The sequence below is a fragment of the Parambassis ranga genome, chromosome 5 (assembly GCF_900634625.1).
Source record: "Parambassis ranga chromosome 5, fParRan2.1, whole genome shotgun sequence".
NCBI classification, from domain to species: domain Eukaryota; kingdom Metazoa; phylum Chordata; class Actinopteri; family Ambassidae; genus Parambassis; species Parambassis ranga.
The window spans coordinates 19300215-19319716 of NC_041026.1; the positions used below are offsets into that span (position 1 = coordinate 19300215).

The window sequence follows — 19502 nt, forward strand, 5'->3', positions numbered from 1 at the left end:
GTCTGTGACGTCATCTAGATTTTGCATAGTAAAGTGGGGATTCAGTTGGACACTATTTCCTTCCTATTGGCTGTAATTTACTGTTCACAACAGGAAGATACTCTTTTACAGAGAGTAAAGGTCTAAGTCTGTCCTTTAATAAATAGACTTAATAAACTGATGTCTTCCACTTCATACAGGAGTGCAGACCTGACTCCAACTCACATTAAACTTCCTCCTCCTCCTCCTCCTATAAGCCCCCCCCCCCCCCCCCCCAAAAAAAAAAGGCAACCTAACCTATATTCAAACGTCACATATTTATATTGTTTTAAATGTGTCCTCCAGGTATAAGTTGAAGTGAAAATAGGCAGCCCAGTCTTCAGAGGCTGTGTTCTTCCATCTCCACCAGATGTTTCTGGCTCCTCCCAGACAGCTTAGTAAAACATTCCAGCCCACCTCTGGGAATCTGCTCCGCACTCTCTCACTGAACTCCAGTCAAGAGCAGGAGCTAAAAGACACTTAGCCGACACACACAAAATGAGACCACTTGTTGTCCTGGTTACTTTGGCCTGCTTTGCCACGGCTCAGCACCAAGCACTGATTGACTACTTGGAGCGGAGGCTGCTTGCTATTGAGGTAAGACTCCCTTTACCTCCCTGCCGAGCCCTGCGCTCCTGAGTCACCTCTGAAAGGAAACTTCCAGGGACACAGCACAGACGATGGAATGCAGATGTCGGCATAATCTGGAGAAATGCTAGAAAATACAGCCAATAAAATGTACAGGGACTGTGAGCTTCATAACTGGATTATATATTAAAACGCAGCTCAGAGTGTAGAAGACTTGTGCTCTGCTTATCATCATGTCTCCTTCTGAAAATGTATTTTAGTGATGGCTATAAATATTTCACTTTGTGTTACAGAAACAGACTAAATGACCAGTTTTAGTTTGCCATGGAGATTGTGGCATTCAGTTATTCTATTGTAGGGAGGCTGAAGCGTGTGCTTCCCTGTTTTATGTCAGATCCACTGTCCTCTGCACGGCTCCGTCAGCTCATCTCTGACGGATCACCTGCAGAGAGGATCTCTTTTCATTTCCTTCCTCTGTATCAGGGTCAGAGGTCATTGTTTGCTACAAAGCAGCCTAGGATTCAGCTTCTTGCTAAGAGACACTTAAGCTGGGTGGATGCTTGCCACGTGTGGGCTGAACCTGGTTGTTGAAGGATGAGTTTATTATGGCCTTCTGTTGCAGCCTGAAAGGAACATAAAATTATGGCTCCTGGGTTTCCTGGAAGTCACTGGAACACATGAGTGTATTATCCACACAGGGAGGATAGGGGATGTTTCTGCTTTGATTCAGACTCCAGATAAAACTTATGGCCTCTGTTCAAAAACAGGACAGGATCTCTCTGTGGCATGAACAGACCACTCGCTATGCCTCGGAGCTGCGGGAGCTGAAGCAGCAGATGGTTTCTCAGCTGGAGAACCTGGACAAAGAAAAAGAGGTGCTAAGAATGAGCCTGGACAGCGTGGGGACCAGGGTGGACCGGGTCGAGAGGGAACTGGACTACCTGGAGACACAAAACGGGGCTCAGCCATGTGTGGATGTGGACGACAAGCTGATAGAGCAGCAGGTGACTCTGGTGAAAGAGAAGCAGAAGGTCAAATATTTAAAAGTCTCGGGTGAGATATGACTTCTGTTTATTACAATAAAGTCAGTGTAGAAGAATCTGACCAATGACAGTAAAGAGATGAATTGTACCTACATTGTCATGATATCCCCCTTTCATTCCTTCAGAGTGCAGCGACATGATCTCCAGTATAAAAGCCATGAAGATCCTGAAGCGTGTTGGAGGACCAAAGGGCACATGGACCAAAGACACCAGCAGGGCCCCAGGGAAGGTCTTCATCTTTAATGGCACAGATGAAGACACCATCCATGAGTTTGCCTCTGTGCAGGACTTCACACGCTCACTGGGCATGGCGCTGTCGAAAAACCTGAAGCTGCCATCTGCCTGGAGGGGAACAGGACACGTAGTACATAATAACTATGTGTATTATATAAACCAGGGTGAAGAGTTAAATGTGCTTAAATATGACATTAAGAAAAACTCAGTGACAGACAGCGCGGTGTTTCCAGTACAGGACCACGTCCCTGTGTATGGCCTGACCCCTGAGACTGTGATGGACCTGGCTGTGGACGAGGAAGGACTGTGGGCCATCTATGCCACTCGCCAGAATGAGAGGCACATCTCTTTGGCCAAAATGGACGCCAACTCGCTGGACATTGAGCAGATGTGGGACACAAACTGTCCACAAGAGAATGCAGAGGGAGCCTTCGTCATCTGTGGCACTCTGTATGTGGTGTACAACACCAAACAACCCGGTCGCTCTCGAGTACAATGTGTGTATGATGTCAACGGCATGGTGACCAATGAAGAGGCCCCGCTGGTTTATTTTCCAAAACGCTACGGGTCCCACTCCAGTCTGAAGTACAATCCACAGGAGCAGCTGCTCTATGCCTGGGATGACGGCTACCAGATCCTGTACAAGCTCCTCATGAAAAAGAAACTGGAAATCTGAGCACAGTACCAGACCAGATCACATCAGACAATAACAGACCACACCACAGTGTATCATCAAAAAGACCATATTATTGTTTAAATTTAACTCTAGATGATTTAACATGGCAGCCATCTTTACAATCATTTCTGTGTCTGATGGACTGGAACACATTTACTGTATTTACCTGTCAGCTCATGTTTCTGCAGAATGCAGGCCTTTATGATCACTAATAGAATGCAGGTACTTTTAAACAAGTATAAAACGCTCGACCACTCACTCTAACCTGTCTGTACATCATATGTAACTTTGCAGTTTTAATAAATTACAATCATATAAATAATACTTGTTTATTGTTTCTAAATGTTCTCCTCCCCTTCACTCATACACACATTTCTTTATGCAGTTGTGGCAATTTTTGTGTAGCATCCATACAGACTACAAACTGTGTGCAGACTGATAAATTACAAAACAAATATCCACAACAGTATGTTACTGTGGTGGGCCTATTCAGAGCTGCAGTACATTTGTATTAACCAGAATATTAACTGGTAGCTGGCTGCACATACATTTAATGTTCTTTTAACAAGCACACATTCTGTAACACTTTCAAAGAGCAAATGGCACTATTGAATTACACCTCTAGTACAGCACACTATATTTGTTTATTAATTACACTTGGATATAAACATTTCTTATTGTTTGCCTCTAATACATTCATTATTTCTTCCACTATCTAATTTTATAAAAAAAGGAAATGTCAGCTTTGATTATGAGGCTAAGCAAGCTAAAATCTATTCTATTGCTAAAATCTGGATTTCCTGCTAACCGTCTTAGTGGTTCTGTGTGTAAGTGCCAAATATTAATGAAGTATGATAATTAGATTTAAAAAATGGGTGACTGCCTTTTCCTCTGGTATTTTAATCTGACCATGTATTCAGCAAAATTGTAACAGACCCTTCAGAATGTTCTCCAAAAAAGAAAGTTAGGCATACAAACAGTAAAAGTTATTTAAACAAGTTTATTTTTTTCAAACTCTAAATAAACAATATCTGTAAAAACAGTTTAGATTTGGATAAAATCCAGAGTAAGAAAGATGCAACAGTACATTAAATTCTGTAAAATCTGAATTACAATATGGAACATTTTGTACATGTGAACTTCGGTTTGGTTAGTAGTCCTGCCGGAGAGCCTGAACGCCTAATAAACATAAGCAAAGCAAAAGGTGCACTTGAAAAAAAAAAACTCACTAAAAAAATCACTTTAAGATACTTTGGACCCAAATGTTGAACATAACTGTGAGGAAACTGACCCCAGAGAACACTGATCTGTATCACAAAGCATGGTGTTCTGTTCTTTGCACTACCCCATATACAGGTACATTTAATTCTAATAGACTACTTGGACATCCTAAAGCCAATAAACCACTTAAAATTCAATGGCATGCTACTATAATCAAAGCCCATCCCACCGTTCAAATAACATTTATATCATATGGCGGCTGCACATAAATACACAAACTATGTTGACACAGATAAATGCTCATTATTACATCATGGCTGACAAAACCAGCCAGACTCCAGCTGTCTACACTCTCGAGGGCTGCTTTAAGGTACTGTATCCACTGTTTTTTTATTGTCCATTCCAGTCATGGACTTGAAGCAAGGCAGTCCTTATTGCTTGTTTAATGTTGGCATTCATAAAAAGCCTGATATTTTTGCACAGCTCAGAGTCGGAGGTGTGGAAGTGGCATGGAAACGTCACGGAAGAATCGATGTAAAAGGGCGTTTTTAGCCGACAGTCTTTTGTTTGGATCATAATTCAGCATCTCCTGCAAAATAATAGATGACACATACCACCAATTAGAATAATTAAAACAAAAAGGTTCACTTTAAAAAGATAACTGGCAGGATGTTGTAAAATAAAGAAATGTAAAGCAGTGAGGGAGTGGCTGCCTCTGCTAACGATGCAAAATTCTGTATTTCTGTTATTCTGAATAACTGCAGAAAACAATCATTAGATATTCATGTCTGGCATGTTTTTTTACATAAGTGCGATAAAACATTTCATGGATCCAAAACATGTCATTATCTGCCTGCCAGTATTCTCACCCCAAGCAGTTCTCTTCCATCCTCCTCAAGAAGAGGCACCACTTTGGATAAATCCTGCCGTGCCCACTTGGGAAAGGTTGGTTTGTAGTCAGGCATTGATGTCACTCCAGGCCAGACGGTCTCATCAGGTGTACCCAAGGTGCGAAAGATTCTGAATAACTGATCGATCTCAGAGTCACCAGGGAACAATGCCCTCCTAGTGATCTGTGGACAGAAGCACACCATGTGGTTAAACCTTTGGCATCATGCAATAAGAAAATGTGAATAAGAAAACTGAGTGTATTACCATTTCAGCAAAGATGCACCCCAGGCTCCAGATGTCAACAGCTGTTGAGTAATATTTGCAGCCCAGGAGAATTTCTGGTGCTCTGTACCAAAGGGTTACCACCTGAGAAATGTCACAGCAGCAGGTTTGTGATGAGGAAAATACAACTTCTCCATCTAAACAATTTTCAGCTTCTTTTGTATTTACAGCATTGTATATGAGGGTTGCTTGATAATTTCAGATTGTCAGGAGTAATGCAACCTTCATTACATGCACATGCAGGTCAGCTCTCTGATAATGCAGAACATTTTGAGTCAGTAAATTCTGTGCTTCTTCTGACGCAGGAGACAGGTCAAGAAGCTGCCTGCTAAACATACAATGTCAATGCCTATACATAAAAATGATCAGACTTCCAATTACCCACATTTAGAAATGCCACAATAAACTTCATACATTTTAACTCAAAGAGCTGAACTGCATGAAAGGGGAACTGTGCTGATCATCAGTGCACTGAAGTCAGCTTTACAAGCTTCATGACCAGAACCTATGTGATTCCTGTTTGTACAACAGTTTTATTAAGGACACACAAAAACAATGCCACAGAAGAGAACAGACACATTTTGACAAACACATATATATTCTTCATGACTTCAGACTAATGCCGTTTAGCTGAAAAGCATGACCATGTCCCTTAAAATATGTAACTCTTGTTTAAATAATTACACCTTACCTCGTGTGTGTATGTTCGGACAGGCACACCGAAAGCTCTTGCCAGGCCAAAATCAGCCAGTTTAATCTCACCCTGTGCGTTAATGAGGAGGTTCTGAGGCTTCAGGTCCCGATGAAGAACTCTGTGAGAGTGGCAGAAGGCCAGGCCTTGAAGCAACTGGAAAAGATAACTCTACAACCACAAAAACAAACACTGAGGTGAGTCAACTCATACAGGGTATATTTACTTTAAACTTCTTGAAAACCTATCTGATGGTGCTTACCTTAACCAGCGGCAGGGGGATTCCAGTAACCGAGGAAGAGTCCATGAACTTTTTTAGATCCTGATGAAGGAACTCAAACACAAGGTAAAGTTTGTTCTCCGTGTGGATGACGTCCCGCAGTCTGAAACATGTGTATAAGAAGTTTAGTAGTGCAAGCAGGATTTAAATACTATTACTAACTACTATACTAACAGCACAAAGTACTTACTTGACAATATTTGGGTGACTGAGTTCTTTAAGAAGTGAGATCTCTCTGATGGCTGTGCTTGGTACTCCCTCAGTTTCCCTGAAGAAAATCATTATTCACTTGTAATTAATATTAGCTTGGTTAATTCCATCAAGATGGTTTTACATGCTGTATTTCCACTATAATTATAGATATGAGTGTATTTATGTGACAGCTAAAGGAACAAAGCATTGAGATGGCAGGCAACACATTGATAAAGCTTTGAACAAATGAGATTTGCTTCCTGTGGACTGTAAAAATCACAGGATACAGTGACTCACTGATGCCATCTGCTGAAACAAAGGAAACTATAGGTACTCACGCTGATTAATCCAAATACACTTCAGCACACCTTTTTGCAACCAATGAACGTGTAACACAATGTAACAGATGTTTATAAATCATCAACAACACTGAAAAGCCAGATTTATCTGTCCGGAAGTCGTGCTGTTATGTTACTTTTAGTTATATGGGTCACAGACTGATGTTAACTAAGTGATTTTCACACATCACTACGTTTCAGGTATAAGTGTTTTTGGATGCAGGGACACACTGATCACACTTTGCAATAAATTATTATTGTGGTTTTGGAAAGTTGCCGGAAGACAAAACGATGCAGACATTTTATCAAAGGTGCAGCACAGTGAAAGTTGCTGTTAGCTCCGTTAACGTTAGCTTAGCCTGGCGCTGTGTCCAGATAATCATCAACACTCATACTTACGTGTCCAGCCTGATTTTCTTCAGAGCGACAGTTTCTCCGGTCACTTTGTTCTTAGCTTTGTACACCACTCCATACGTCCCTTCTCCGATCTTCTCCACCTTTTGAAACGTATCCATATCGTAATTAAAACCACAGCTTTGTAAGGGAGTTTAGCCGGTTAGCAAGAATGCTCTCTTTGTGTTGACAAGAGGCAGCGCGGGGACAGACATATAACTGCTGCTCCTACGGGTTGTTGCCTACGGTCGGGACACGCCGCAGGTTCCGGGCTGTATTCCTGTCGCGGATAAACTTTCTCACGTTAAAACGAAGCCGCTTAAAACCGAAGCAAATGTCATTTGTGGAGATGATTGTGATAATACTCGTAAGTATAAGGATTAGCGTGGCAGCTACTACTCGGCGAAAAACACTGAACTAACACAACAACCTTTCCCGCGTTATGCCGGGAGCGCTCGTTTCCGTGTTCAAGACACACCGATAATGGAAGGTGAGTGGGGGTTAAAAGTTTTTGCAATTGCTTCTCCGCTGGCACTGTGTGTGAAAATGTTCACATTTAGACTTGGTGTTGTTTAATCAAACCAACGCGTCTATAAATTACGTTCCGTGCTATTTAAATTACTTGTTTTAAAGTAAATTCGAGCAGGTCGGATAGCGGAGACGGGACAAGAAAGAGCCTACCAACAAGTGTACCGCTCAGATCACGTGATCAGACGTCGATGACGTATGAACGTCGGAAAAGTTCATCTTTATATCAGATAAAGAACAAGTCAAACAAAACTCGCTTTATCGCACTTTAAGACACAAATACATGCATTAAAATACATTAAATAATACATTTATTTATTGATTGATTTTTACACAAAATAGAGTGTGGTGGGGGTTTTATTTTACACTGACCAGATGAGTCACAAAAGCGTTTAATAATAGCTCATAAATCAGTCTGTTAGGTTGATAAATAAAAAAATAAAAAAAGAATACAGTCACTAGAATACACAAGAATACAGAACTGCTGCGGGCGGGCCTACAAAGGAGGATGGAGGAGAATCACTGGCTCCCCCTAGTGGCAGTAAGTGTAACTGTACAGCCACCTATTCCTTTACTGTCCTTCCCCTCTCCTCTCTATAAACTGGTTTCACTACATTTATCACACGAGGCTGTTTGAAATGACAATAAATTTCCATTTCCAACATTTATTACATTCTAGCAAATACTTACATAATTAATCACAGTTAAAATAACGATTGTGTTTAAGATTAACACCAGAAAGATGTTTTCAACTTATGTTTCCCTGCACATTGTCCCCTCCGGTCATGTGTGCCCCCCTGCAATGGCTTTGTGTTCTCTCAGGGGGGAGGCTGGTCATGTACTGGGCCCTCGGGCAGAAAAGGATCTTTCTTTGATAACACCCCCATTTTTTGTTACAGTGCAACAATGAATGCCAGCTGGATGCAAACTGGGATTGTTGTGGGACATACAATGTATAATCAATGGTGTGTTTTATTAGACTGACTTGTCTGTGACACCGCTAGTACTGAGAAGTGATTGATTACATGTCAGCAAAATGTTCATGCAGTGGGGAAACAGTGAATGTAAAAACTGCCATTTTGTTTGCTGGTTTTCAGGCTGAATCCTGACAGACAGCGTGTGATCACTCACAGGACTTAAAGACAACACATAATTATGTGATAAGAAATACCTGCTTTTGAAGTTATGCTGCCAATAAATGCTGTCTTTAGAAAAAAAGGTCGTCATTGATCTGAAACATGAGCTAGGAGTATCTGTAAGTGGTTGGGTGTCCTCTGCAGCAGGAAGAAGTGGCCTCTGGTGGTCTTAGCTGACAGAAAGGATTCATGCCAATACTGCACATGACCAAAACCCAGCAGATTTATACATGAAGTGACGTCTCTGAGACCACAAAGACCTTCTTTCTCATTTTACTGTCTACAGTGTCCCTTCTACAACAGAAAGTGTAATATTAAAATGTCTTATAAATGCTTTTTTCTATGTCTATGACAAGGTTTAGGTTTTCTGTGAAGAGCTCTGACACTTCCAAATTAAATAGACTGATGCTGATTAGACCTGAGCTGTATACTTCACATCAGACTGTGTGATGGTGCTCAAATACTAGATTTATTTCCTCCAAGAGATCACATATATGTGTGTTTTAGAAATGTGGATGTTGTAAGTTGTTGTCTCTGGTTTATGTTTTCTGTCATTCGTCAGTGTTGACGAAGACATCAAACGATGAAGAAACAGAGGAAGCAGGATCAATTTGGGAAAGCCTGCTGTACACGTGAACTGATTTGCCCGTCTGGTCTGGCTTTTTACAAACCAGATGGCCCTATTGATCTGGCAGCAGTCAATTCCAAATCACAATCCTCGCTTAGCACCAGGAAGCCTGTGTGAGTGTGTGACTGCAGATTTGTGGATGACCTGTTTTTTAGGCTATTTTAAAAGATATCCAAACCTATTTTTTTTCTTTTTTAATTTTTTCTTTTAGCTTTCCACCGTTCAGGTCCTGCTACAAGCTAAATCTGACTTATCCCATCTTTATTTTTGTAATGGCAGTGCGAGGGTATGTGAATGTCTAAGAATATTCAGATCTCCAGTGTTTTCCCATTACTTACTGTTAATTCTAAAAAATCTTTAAATCTTAGAAACAACCCTATCATAGGATAATAGAAACTGGAGACTAATGAGGCATGACGTTAATGGTTGACTATTTGTGGTATGTTAAGTCAGGTGCTCCGTGGGAGGAGAGGATTTATTTCTTCCTGAACTGTGTTGTGAGCACATGAGGGGTCACATGTAGTCCAGGCTGAACAGTCTCAAAGGCATGAGACAACATCACTGAGAAAACCTTCAGTCACTCAGGATGTCCTGTAACAATGTCCTGCTGTCAAATATATATTCAGTTAAATAAAAACTGTGAACATAAACATGTTTGTATGATAGGTAAGAAGAAATCCTCATGTTGCTTCTAATTCTACAAAGTCATGGTAATACTGTTTTATGGTACAAAGCTTTAAACAAATATGATGACATACACATTACAAAAACAACTATGTTGTGTGGAGATGGTGAAGTTTTGTCTGGCAAAACTAAAAAAATTATTAAATGTGACAAGAACTAATATTTGTGAATAAACAGTCTCATCATTATCAATGTTATGTGTGTACATGAAGACGAGCAGACAGATCTCCTCTTCTGAATGAAACTCTGGCCCACAGAGGAGAATGAGTCTCAGAAATGGAGCACGGGTGTGTCTGTGCTGATGTGAGTGCAGATTCCTCGAGCTACTGCAGCCTGAGGTAACAACAGCAGGGTGGCAGAGGAAATAAAAGGATGCTATTGATTTGCCGTGCACACACTTATCTTGTGATGCCCATGCACACATAACTGTAAGGTCATATGTCAAACATGGGCCTGACTCGAGCTTTGCTCACAGCTCTCTCCATCCATCTGTAGGCTTCACATACAGCATTTTCATTTACAATTATATTATATTATATTAAATTATATTAAATTATATTATATTATATTATATTATATTATATTATATTATATTATATTATATTATATTATATTATATTATATTATATTATATTATATTATATTATATTATATTATATTATATTAGAGCTGCAGCTCCCCAATCACAAGTTAAAGGTAACATAGTGTGAAAACATTGTTAACTCAAGTGAATTAATAAAGTTTATCACAACAAATAGTAATAGTAAAAGAAATGAATAAAACCACCCAGCCTAAACAAAATCGAAATCTCTACTCACTGTTCTTAAATGGGTGGTGCCAGTGTGCAAACTCCCAATGATGTCAGAGGTGAGAAGAAAGTCTGTGGCCCTCTTAAAGAGAGTGAGAGGACAGTTGTTGAGCGGGGTTCAGGACTGCAGGCTGATGATTGGGGCTCAGACAGACTACAACACACACAGGATGAAGTCTCTGCTGCTGCTTGTTCTGGCTTTTGCTTCAGCCGCTGCTTTAAGTGAGTATACCTGAAATTACACACAAGATGAAGACAAGACATTTTGTTGTATTGATAATTAAATGACAAAATTACAGACATTTGCTTATACATCATGACTTATTGGCCTTATGACAACTTTTCAGTTTACTGACTATTTGTGTTTGCAAAGTAACTGCCTAATCTGATTAGCCAGGAAAAATCAATAAATTAAATAAAATTTTACTTACCTAAGTGCCATTTTTTACTTTTAGTTTCTGAAAATCAGAGTAATAAGCTGAATTAGAACCACATTATTTGATAAAACAAGCTTTGTTTTTCTGGCTATGTGAGATTTGTGACTTAATTTGCATCACTGTGAATAATCTGAAGTACAAACACACTTCTGGTTCCACATTAACTCACGTCTTGTGGTTTTTCTTCATTTGGACGGCTATTTCACGCTACTTTCATGCTGTTAAACACAAGAAATATGGATGTAATGTTGTAATGTTCACACACACACACAATTTAAGCCTTTATACTATGCTATATTCACCAATCAAAAATTCTGAGTCTTAATTTGGACAAATTATATTTTTCATGTGAAGTGAATTGAGAGTCATTAGTCATGTAATAGTGGATGTGTGATGACTAAGAAAAATCTTCCAGTATTGTTTTTACACACAAACCACTAACAGGGATCAACAATCCTGAGAACCAGTGTCTGGGAGCCCCCACTCCCCTCACTGGGATTACTAATGTAGCTGCTCAGCTGATAGTCACATGAAAGGGATTGGGGGGGGGATTGTCGGTCGTGTGACTCTCACCACCAAGAACCCCGGCAGTCCTCTAACCCTGTCGGCACCAAACCATGTACCTGCACTTCTTTACATAAGTGCCTCAGACACTATTTTGATTATTAGAGTATTAGCAGTTTTGATACTTTTGGCAACCATTTCACTGGAATAACCTGGTTTCAGTGCATAGACTGGTGTCCGCCTGATGCCTAATCCTTCGACTCATACACACTCTACACTCTTAACATCCGTGTGTGTTTGTAACATTTCTTTTAGGGCAAAGAAGTCAGTTCACACGTTACCGATCATGGAACTCCAGGATGTATCCTGTGTGGAAAGACGGAGACCCAAGATTCAGAAACTGTTGGTCTGGTGAGGCTCAGAATTTACTCTCTATAAACAAAAGTGCTGCTAATTCCTTCTCATACTAAAATGTGTGTGTGATATTGTTTCAGGTGGTGAAATAACCTTTAACCTTAAGAATGATGCCCCCACCCTGACCGGAGCAAAAGCTACCTTTACTATCAGTCTTAATTTCCCACCAAACCAGACAGTGCTTGCTGATGGACAGGTGGTCTGGGCACGCAACTGCACTGTTGACGGTAAGAAAAGTTGCCACTAATAGAGCGGTTACTGAAACGGGTACCATAGGTTACTATGGAAACTGTTCTCCGGAAACAGGCTTCTGTAATTTATGCTGCATGTGTGTGTTTTTCCAGGAAAACAGTATCAGGAGGGTCAGGCCGTGTATCCAGAGCGGAATACTGAGTGGACTGGAGTGTTCCCTGATGGCACACCTTTCACCAGGAGCCAGAACAAGAAACCCCGCTATGTGTTTGTGTGGAAGACATGGGGTAAAATATGTTTAATGTATTTAAATGTAGATTTCCCCCACCTATATGTAATGTGAAAAATTACCCCCAAATCATAATATACAATAATGTTACTGTACTATAGGGCGCTACTGGCAGGTGGCAGATGGACCTTCCTCCTCCCTCTCCATCGGCACAGACAACATCCCCTTAGGCTCTTACAACATGGAGGTTGTCATCTATCACTGTCGTGGTGAAGACAAGTTCATCCCCCTCGGCTATGCCTCTACAGTATTTACCATCACAGGTGACCTACCTAACTTTGAACTCCTACATCACCTGTACTTCTATTAAATATCATAACCCCTCTACATCTTTTGTTGTTATTAGACCAGATTCCATTCACCATTTCGCTCGCCCAAGTCAACGATATAAACCAGAATGACCAGAACTTCATCCAGAACCAAGCTATTGCTTTTACTGTCAAGCTCCATGATCCCAGCCAGTACCTGAGCAACGCAGATATCAGCTTCAGCTGGGACTTTGGTGACAGCAGTGGCACTCTGATCTCCAGAGAGGGCACCGTCACACACACATACCTTGCAGTTGGGACATTCAAACCTCAAGTGGTTTTGATGGCCAGCATCCCTTCAGGCTGTGGAAACCCCACTGCAGGTGGGCTCTTCACTGATTACCTCTTTATAATCATATAAAGTCATAATATGTTACTCAGGTACTTTTACACTTTTCTTCCAGTTGTCCCTCTGGATGCCTCTGCTGCTCCAGCAGTAGTTGTGATGGCCTCCACTCCTGCAGCTGCACCAGCACCAGCTGAGGGAGGAGATGTAATTGCTTTGGATGTTCCTGCCTCTGATGCTACTCCAGTTGCAGCATCTGTGCAGCCCGCCGAAGCCGCTACAAACACAGACGATGCAGAAACCATTGTGAATACGGACACAGAGGTTGTGGAGGTTGCCTCAGTGGCCCCTGCAGGAGTAGATACAGCTGTTGTTCCAGCAGAGGAAGATCCTGCCAACACCGCTGCTCCTGCTGCAGCTGCAGATGTTGCTGCAGAGGAGACAGAGGCTGCAGCTGGAGACGTTACTGTAGAGGAGACCGAGGCTGCAGCTGGAGAAGTTGCCGTCGTTGCTTCTGTTGCACCAGCAGCTGAGGAGGAGGCTGATGCTGCTGCAGTGGAGACAGATGCTGCTGAAGAGAATGTTGCTGTAATTGATGCGGCTGCCTCTGTTGCCCCTGTTGTAGAGGGAGAAGAAGCTGCAACTGTCACTGTGGCTCCTGCGGCAGAGGAAGCTGTTGAGCAAGAGGCCGTTGCAGCCACTGAGGCAGATGTTGCTGCAGAAGATGTCCAGGCTGAAGCAGCAGCTCCTGCTGACAATGTTGTTGCTCCTCCTGAACCCACAGCTGTAGAAGAGGCTGCTGTAGCTGAAGCTGAAGTGGTGGAAACAGAAAATGAAGTTGCAGCCACTGCAGCAGCTGCAGGTGATGAACACTTTCCAATTACTACACTGATTTATAGGACAACTCCTGTAACTAAAGTATAAATGGTCTATTTTTTCTAGCAGTTGAAGAAGAGGCTGTTCCAGCTGAAGGTGAAGTTCAAGCTGAAGTAGAAGCAGCTCCAGCACAGGTTGCCCTTGTTTTGGCTAAAAGACAAGCTCCACAGCTGACAACTGACTGCACGGTCTACCGTTACGGATCCCTCGCAACATCTGTAGATGTTGTCCGTAAGTCAACTGAGTGCTTGTTATTGTTATAAACATTACGCATCAACGATGCTTTAACAAAATGTTTCATATTATTTGTCTCTCATCCTGCAGAGGGCATTGAAAGTGTAGAGATCGTACAGGTATCCAATGTTGTATCAATGGCAACTGAATTGGATCAGAATGCTGTGGACGTCACCATTTCATGTCAGGGGAGGTGGGTAGAAACATTCATCATGTAGTCTGGGTCACTTCTGTTTAAGCTTTACTTTAGTTATCCCAGTCTAAAATCTTAACTTTGGATATTTTTGCTTCCTAAGACAGCTCATCCATTTACTACATGTGATATTATAATTTTTCTCCTGTGCCTACTCAGAGCCTTTGATGCATTCTTCTTAGCATGAGCATACGTAAACTTCATGTTTATGAAGTTAATTGATCAAGTCAAGATTACTCTCCTTGTAACAACATCCTCACTCTACTTCCTGTAGTCTGCCGAGCGAGGTCTGCACCGTCGTTTCGGATGCTGACTGTATCACGCCGGTACAAACCGTCTGTGGTACTGCCACACCCTCACCAGACTGCCAGCTAGTCCTTCGGCAGTTCTTCAACGACTCCGGAGTATTCTGCCTCAATGTCTCCCTGACAAATGATGTCAGTCTTGCCGTGGCAAGTGCCAGAGTCAGTGTTACAGTAGGTGAGTGAAAGACATGTTATATAATAGGCCGAGCACTGACTAAATCTATATGTTATTATTGAATGATGTATTCTGTGCTTCAATTTCAGCCTCTGGTGGTTCACCAGCTGGAACTGCTGCTACTGTTCTTGGCATTATGGTGCTCGCCTGTGTTATCTGTTGCATCGGTTTGATGTACAGGTGAGTGCAGAAATTAAGAAATAGTATATAACTATAGTCACCTTTAAGGTTGTAGGATGTGCCATCATTTTTATTAACAAATATAAGCAATATGTCAATTCCACAGATTGCTCAGAGAATTTAGCAGCAGATCACGTAATACCAGTTTTTAGTAAAGTGTTGTGTCCCAGTAATTGATTATTGTGGAATACCCCCTTGTAGTTACATATGTAAGAGAAGATATCCATAGGGGAAATGTTTTTAAAAATCTGCCTACACCTCTAACACTCCTCTACAATTTTGGGAAAGTTTATTGTAATTAACACAACAGTGTTAAATGACGGGCACTCACTGCCAACAGTTGCCATCTTGCCAGTTTTTAACTTGTGAAAATGATGTCTTATATTTAAATCCAATTTGTCTTTGTGACATTTGTCCCCACTTATCTTACTCATGTTGTGTTTCCAAGCAGACGGTTCAAGCAGTACCAGCCGCTGAGGGAAGACTCTGCTGGCAGTAACGGAGGCAGCTCTGTGGTCACGTCAGTGCCTTTGCTCTTGTGGAACTTGCTGAGTCGACAGTCACCAGGAGAAAGCCGTCCTCTGCTTCAGGGGAGAGTTGTGTGAATATCATGATCAGCTTTTGCACTCAACATTTGCTAACATGTAACTGTCAGCCATTAAACCAGAACCAATTACATTAAGTGAACCAGCCTCATATACATCTGAATAAGGAGTTCTTGTGTAATAAAATGAAAGTGTATTAAAATGTTGAAACATTTTTAGAGAAGTGGTATTTATGTTGCCCTACAATATTTGTATGAATTGGCACTGATAGTTTATAGAAGCCTCTTATTTTTGGCCTGCTTATACTAAACTATTGGAAAATTAATGTTAACAGCTCAACTTCTTCATAATGTGATTTGAATGTATCTTATCTCAGAACATTATTATATTTGTGACCCCGAAATTATTAAAATGGAACTTTATCACCATTGTGTGTTTTTTTGGTGTCACATCACATCACATCACATTGTATGACCTCATTTAGCTCAAGATCTACAAGTGCATAAATAAAGTACATAATAAACTATAATTAAGACAGAAGTGCTCCTGTAACTTATTTCCATGATATGGACAGTTTGAAAAGTACAAAATTGCAGCAACAATTCAGTCAAATTCAAAAGTAAAGTTAGACAAGACAGGCCAATGTACTTTGAGCAGTACTAGTAATGTTATGTATTATCATTCAACTGTTGTTTCTGATGCATTATGAATGTGTTTACTGATGCAGATGTTTGAGGTGGATCATATTTTTCACTGTTTTGTGCAAGTGCAACTGATGATCATCCTGCTAGTTTTTAATAACAAATCAATATAATTTAACTACAGCTGTTAAAAAAGGGGAAAGCCAGATTGGATAATCTACAAGATAAAAATAGTAAATAAAACAATAAATCATCTGATCAGTTCTGTTTAACTTTTACTGCATAATAATGTGTGACAGTTTATAATGTTTTGTGTGCAAACACTTCCCACTGAAATCTAATGAGGATTTGACTCTTGAATTGCAGTTACTGTGTTGATTTTATTACTATATTGACCAATTAACATATACCCAAAACCACAAAGAGAAGAAATAGAGAAAGACAGCCGCAGAGGGTGTGTGCTATGCATTTCTGCAATGTCATTAGCCTGCAGAATGCAGAGCTACACCGCACGCTAAGTGTGTGTCAGGCGCTGAGACTAATCAGTAAGATTTCCATTCACATGTGTAAAGCTGACCTTGCAAGACACCTGGATTCTTGCAAGATTTGTAAGATTACAGACTCAAACATATCCATCTTGCCAGCCTGCATGCTTTTGGAAAATGTCTTTCCATTCAGTAAGACACTTCTCAGTAAAGGCAGACTACTGCCTGCCCCTTAATTTTACAGGGCTTTCAGACCTCCTAAAAGAGGCGGCCTTCCTGCAGATCTTATGGTGAGGGTCCTCCTGGTGAGAAGGCATGCTGAAGGACAGGACTTGGATGATGATTTATTCACCTGCACAGTGCATCAACACATTGTGTTCCTTCAGGAGCCGCACTTCATTTTCAAACTGATCTGCCGAAAGTGAGCACAAGCAATATAATAAACAATCTCCAGGGTGATAACCAACTTGTGTAGGTTGACCCCATAGTGAAACTGTCAGTCATGTCACAAAACCATGATGTGGTCCATAACACTGTTCTTGTACCACAGCAACACATCTGACCAATAAGAAGAAAGCAAGTTCTTGCATGAAGACACATACTGGTACAACTGATGTTTTCTCCTCTGCAAAATTACAACATTATAAACCCATCAAAAGATCCAAACCATTGTATGTCTTAAATAAAAATCATCCAAAAGGCATAATCTGCTGCAAGAGATTCCAGATGGTAACTTCTATTTTTTTTTAAACCTCATCAGCTTTTAATTGCCAGAACAGTAGTGGGATTTTAAATGTCTCATGTAACTCTTAACAAAAAGGAAATATGTAAAACCTCAACATAAACATCCAGATACACAAAGAGAAGAGAAGATGCTGTCAGAAAGTTCTGTGTGAACACTGTGTGTGTGCAGCTGAGTGTGCTACCATCCCACACCGCTCTCTGCACCCTTACAATCACTTACTAAATTGTTGCTTGCTACCTTCATGCAGCGACTCGACAAAGCACTGCTGATAATATTTACATCATATGACACACTGCAGTGCAGGAAAAAAGGCTGACGTCACTGCAGCAAAATCTTTAATGGAAGATGGCAGGATGTGGAGGGAATACGGAAGTGAAAGGAAAGATGGGGTGTGATCACAGGCCTGCATTTATGAAGCCAAAGTCATTCTGCTTTGTGTTCATAAACTCCTGTGGTGTCACAAATAAAATAGAAATGTGTCTGAATATCATCAGGCTCTTTGTAATGGCATTGCATCAATCATGCGTGCACTTAAATGCCTCCCTGTATTTATCTATGTTAAAATATGCTTCCCATTGACTTGTATAACACGGTTGTGCACCATTACAGTAATTACCCCACACAGCCATTACTCATGTCTTGACTATTAACATGTCTGTTGGTCAAGAGCACCCAGTGCTCCTCAGCCATCTCTCTTCCCTCTCAGCAGCCAACAGCCCTTCTGGGAGGCAATCATTTTTCACAGATGTCTACCTCAGCCCGGACAGCCCAGCAGCATTTAATAGGTCCCTGCATCCTCCCCACTATTCCCAAAGCAACCCACCACTGCTACCGATGGAACAGACTTCCAGCTCAGATTTACTAGGTAGATTCAAGAGCTTTTTCTTTGTCAAATTACTTCCGTGCAGTGAAAGTGGAAATGAGTCAGTGAGGTGACACCACCCAGGCAGCCACACAGCTCTGATTAATTAGAACGAAGCTTTATTACTCGCCACTCCCTAGCAACAGATCTTTAAAAGGGATGCATTTTCCTTCATCTGCCCTCGGTGCTGGAAGGACTACCACAGTGCAGTGCTACAGCTGCAACCCAGCATTTCCACATCGACGTCCTCATCCCTTACAACACAAAGTTATCTCCAGTTTTTACAGTTTTTAGCTGTGTAGGATAGAATCTTTATGTGAGATTCACCAGATCATGCAACAACCCATCTCATCAGGTTTTAAGTTACGTGCCTCAAGATAAAACACAGTGGTTCAGACTAATCAGGATCTGATAAGAAAAAGCATGTTTAAGGCAAGTAACAAGAATGAAATAAATGTTTATCCCCTCAACTTCCAGCAGTATTACTTATACTCTTCACCACTGTTTGTAATACATTTTACATTTATACAATTCCCATATGACAGAGATATATAATCATGTTTAGATTTGAAACATGACACACATTCAGAGCTCAGTATGTTAGGGGACAGATACTCTAGCCTGGCAGCGTCAAAGAAGCAGAATTGAATTTATGGCCCCTTCAGGAATTCTCAGAGAATTAGAAGGATCAATAACTAACGGTAACATCTGCCTGGTGGTTAGTATTACTGAAACAGGCCAATCCACAATCATTCCACTTGCTTGCTATTTTTAAATGCATGTGTGTGCCCGACAGATATACTGTTAATCAGAGTGCGGAAATGCTGATGGTCCTAACACTGATAGAAAACTCTGACAAAGGACATCGTTGGAGGTTGAAGGAGGATCTGGAAAAACAAAGTGAGATGTGCTCTGTGCAGAGAGACAGAGGGGGGAGGGAAAGAGAGGAGAGTTACTGACCATAAAGCAGGTTGATTAGATTACAGAGCAAAGACTACCAGGCCATTTATTATTACACAGAGAGCCAGACCTCCACAATATGCACATCTAGGAGCAAAACCAAGTGCATATTCATGTTTGCACAGAGCAGCAGTGTGCAGCAGATGGTCCATTAGGAGGAGGAAAACCCAAAGTCTGATTCAATCAGAGAAATGTGAGAAAGGAAAGTTTGAATCAGGGCTGCTGATTAATATGTGGATA

General features: G+C 41.1%; 3 protein-coding genes across 4 annotated transcripts; 2 read left to right on the forward strand and 1 right to left on the reverse strand.

Moving 5' to 3' along the window:
- Positions 1-442: 442 nt before the first annotated feature.
- Positions 443-2821, forward strand: olfml3b (olfactomedin-like 3b). The gene is made up of 3 exons (XM_028406459.1): positions 443-615; positions 1374-1659; positions 1775-2821. Exons 1-3 carry the CDS (start codon positions 517-519, stop codon positions 2557-2559), a joined length of 1170 nt encoding a protein of 389 aa, XP_028262260.1. The 5' UTR covers positions 443-516; the 3' UTR covers positions 2560-2821.
- An 852-nt stretch (positions 2822-3673) lies between these two features.
- cdk2 (cyclin dependent kinase 2) lies at positions 3674-7549 on the reverse strand. Its single transcript, XM_028406517.1, has 7 exons — positions 6854-7549; positions 6115-6192; positions 5907-6027; positions 5645-5815; positions 4936-5037; positions 4650-4853; positions 3674-4369 (listed from the first exon to the last, which is right to left on the reverse strand). Exons 1-7 carry the CDS (start codon positions 6967-6969, stop codon positions 4265-4267), a joined length of 897 nt encoding a protein of 298 aa, XP_028262318.1. The 5' UTR covers positions 6970-7549; the 3' UTR covers positions 3674-4264.
- A 3160-nt stretch (positions 7550-10709) lies between these two features.
- Positions 10710-15994, forward strand: pmela (premelanosome protein a). Of its 2 annotated transcripts, none has more exons than XM_028406036.1 (12): positions 10710-10853; positions 11888-11983; positions 12067-12213; positions 12331-12465; positions 12569-12730; positions 12814-13098; positions 13180-13923; positions 14004-14168; positions 14262-14364; positions 14639-14844; positions 14934-15024; positions 15476-15994. In XM_028406036.1, exons 1-12 carry the CDS (start codon positions 10766-10768, stop codon positions 15627-15629), a joined length of 2376 nt encoding a protein of 791 aa, XP_028261837.1. In that variant the 5' UTR covers positions 10710-10765; the 3' UTR covers positions 15630-15994. The 2 variants fall into 2 exon arrangements, with proteins under 2 accessions (XP_028261837.1, XP_028261838.1); XM_028406037.1 differs by having other exon boundaries at positions 14007-14168.
- Positions 15995-19502: the final 3508 nt, after the last annotated feature.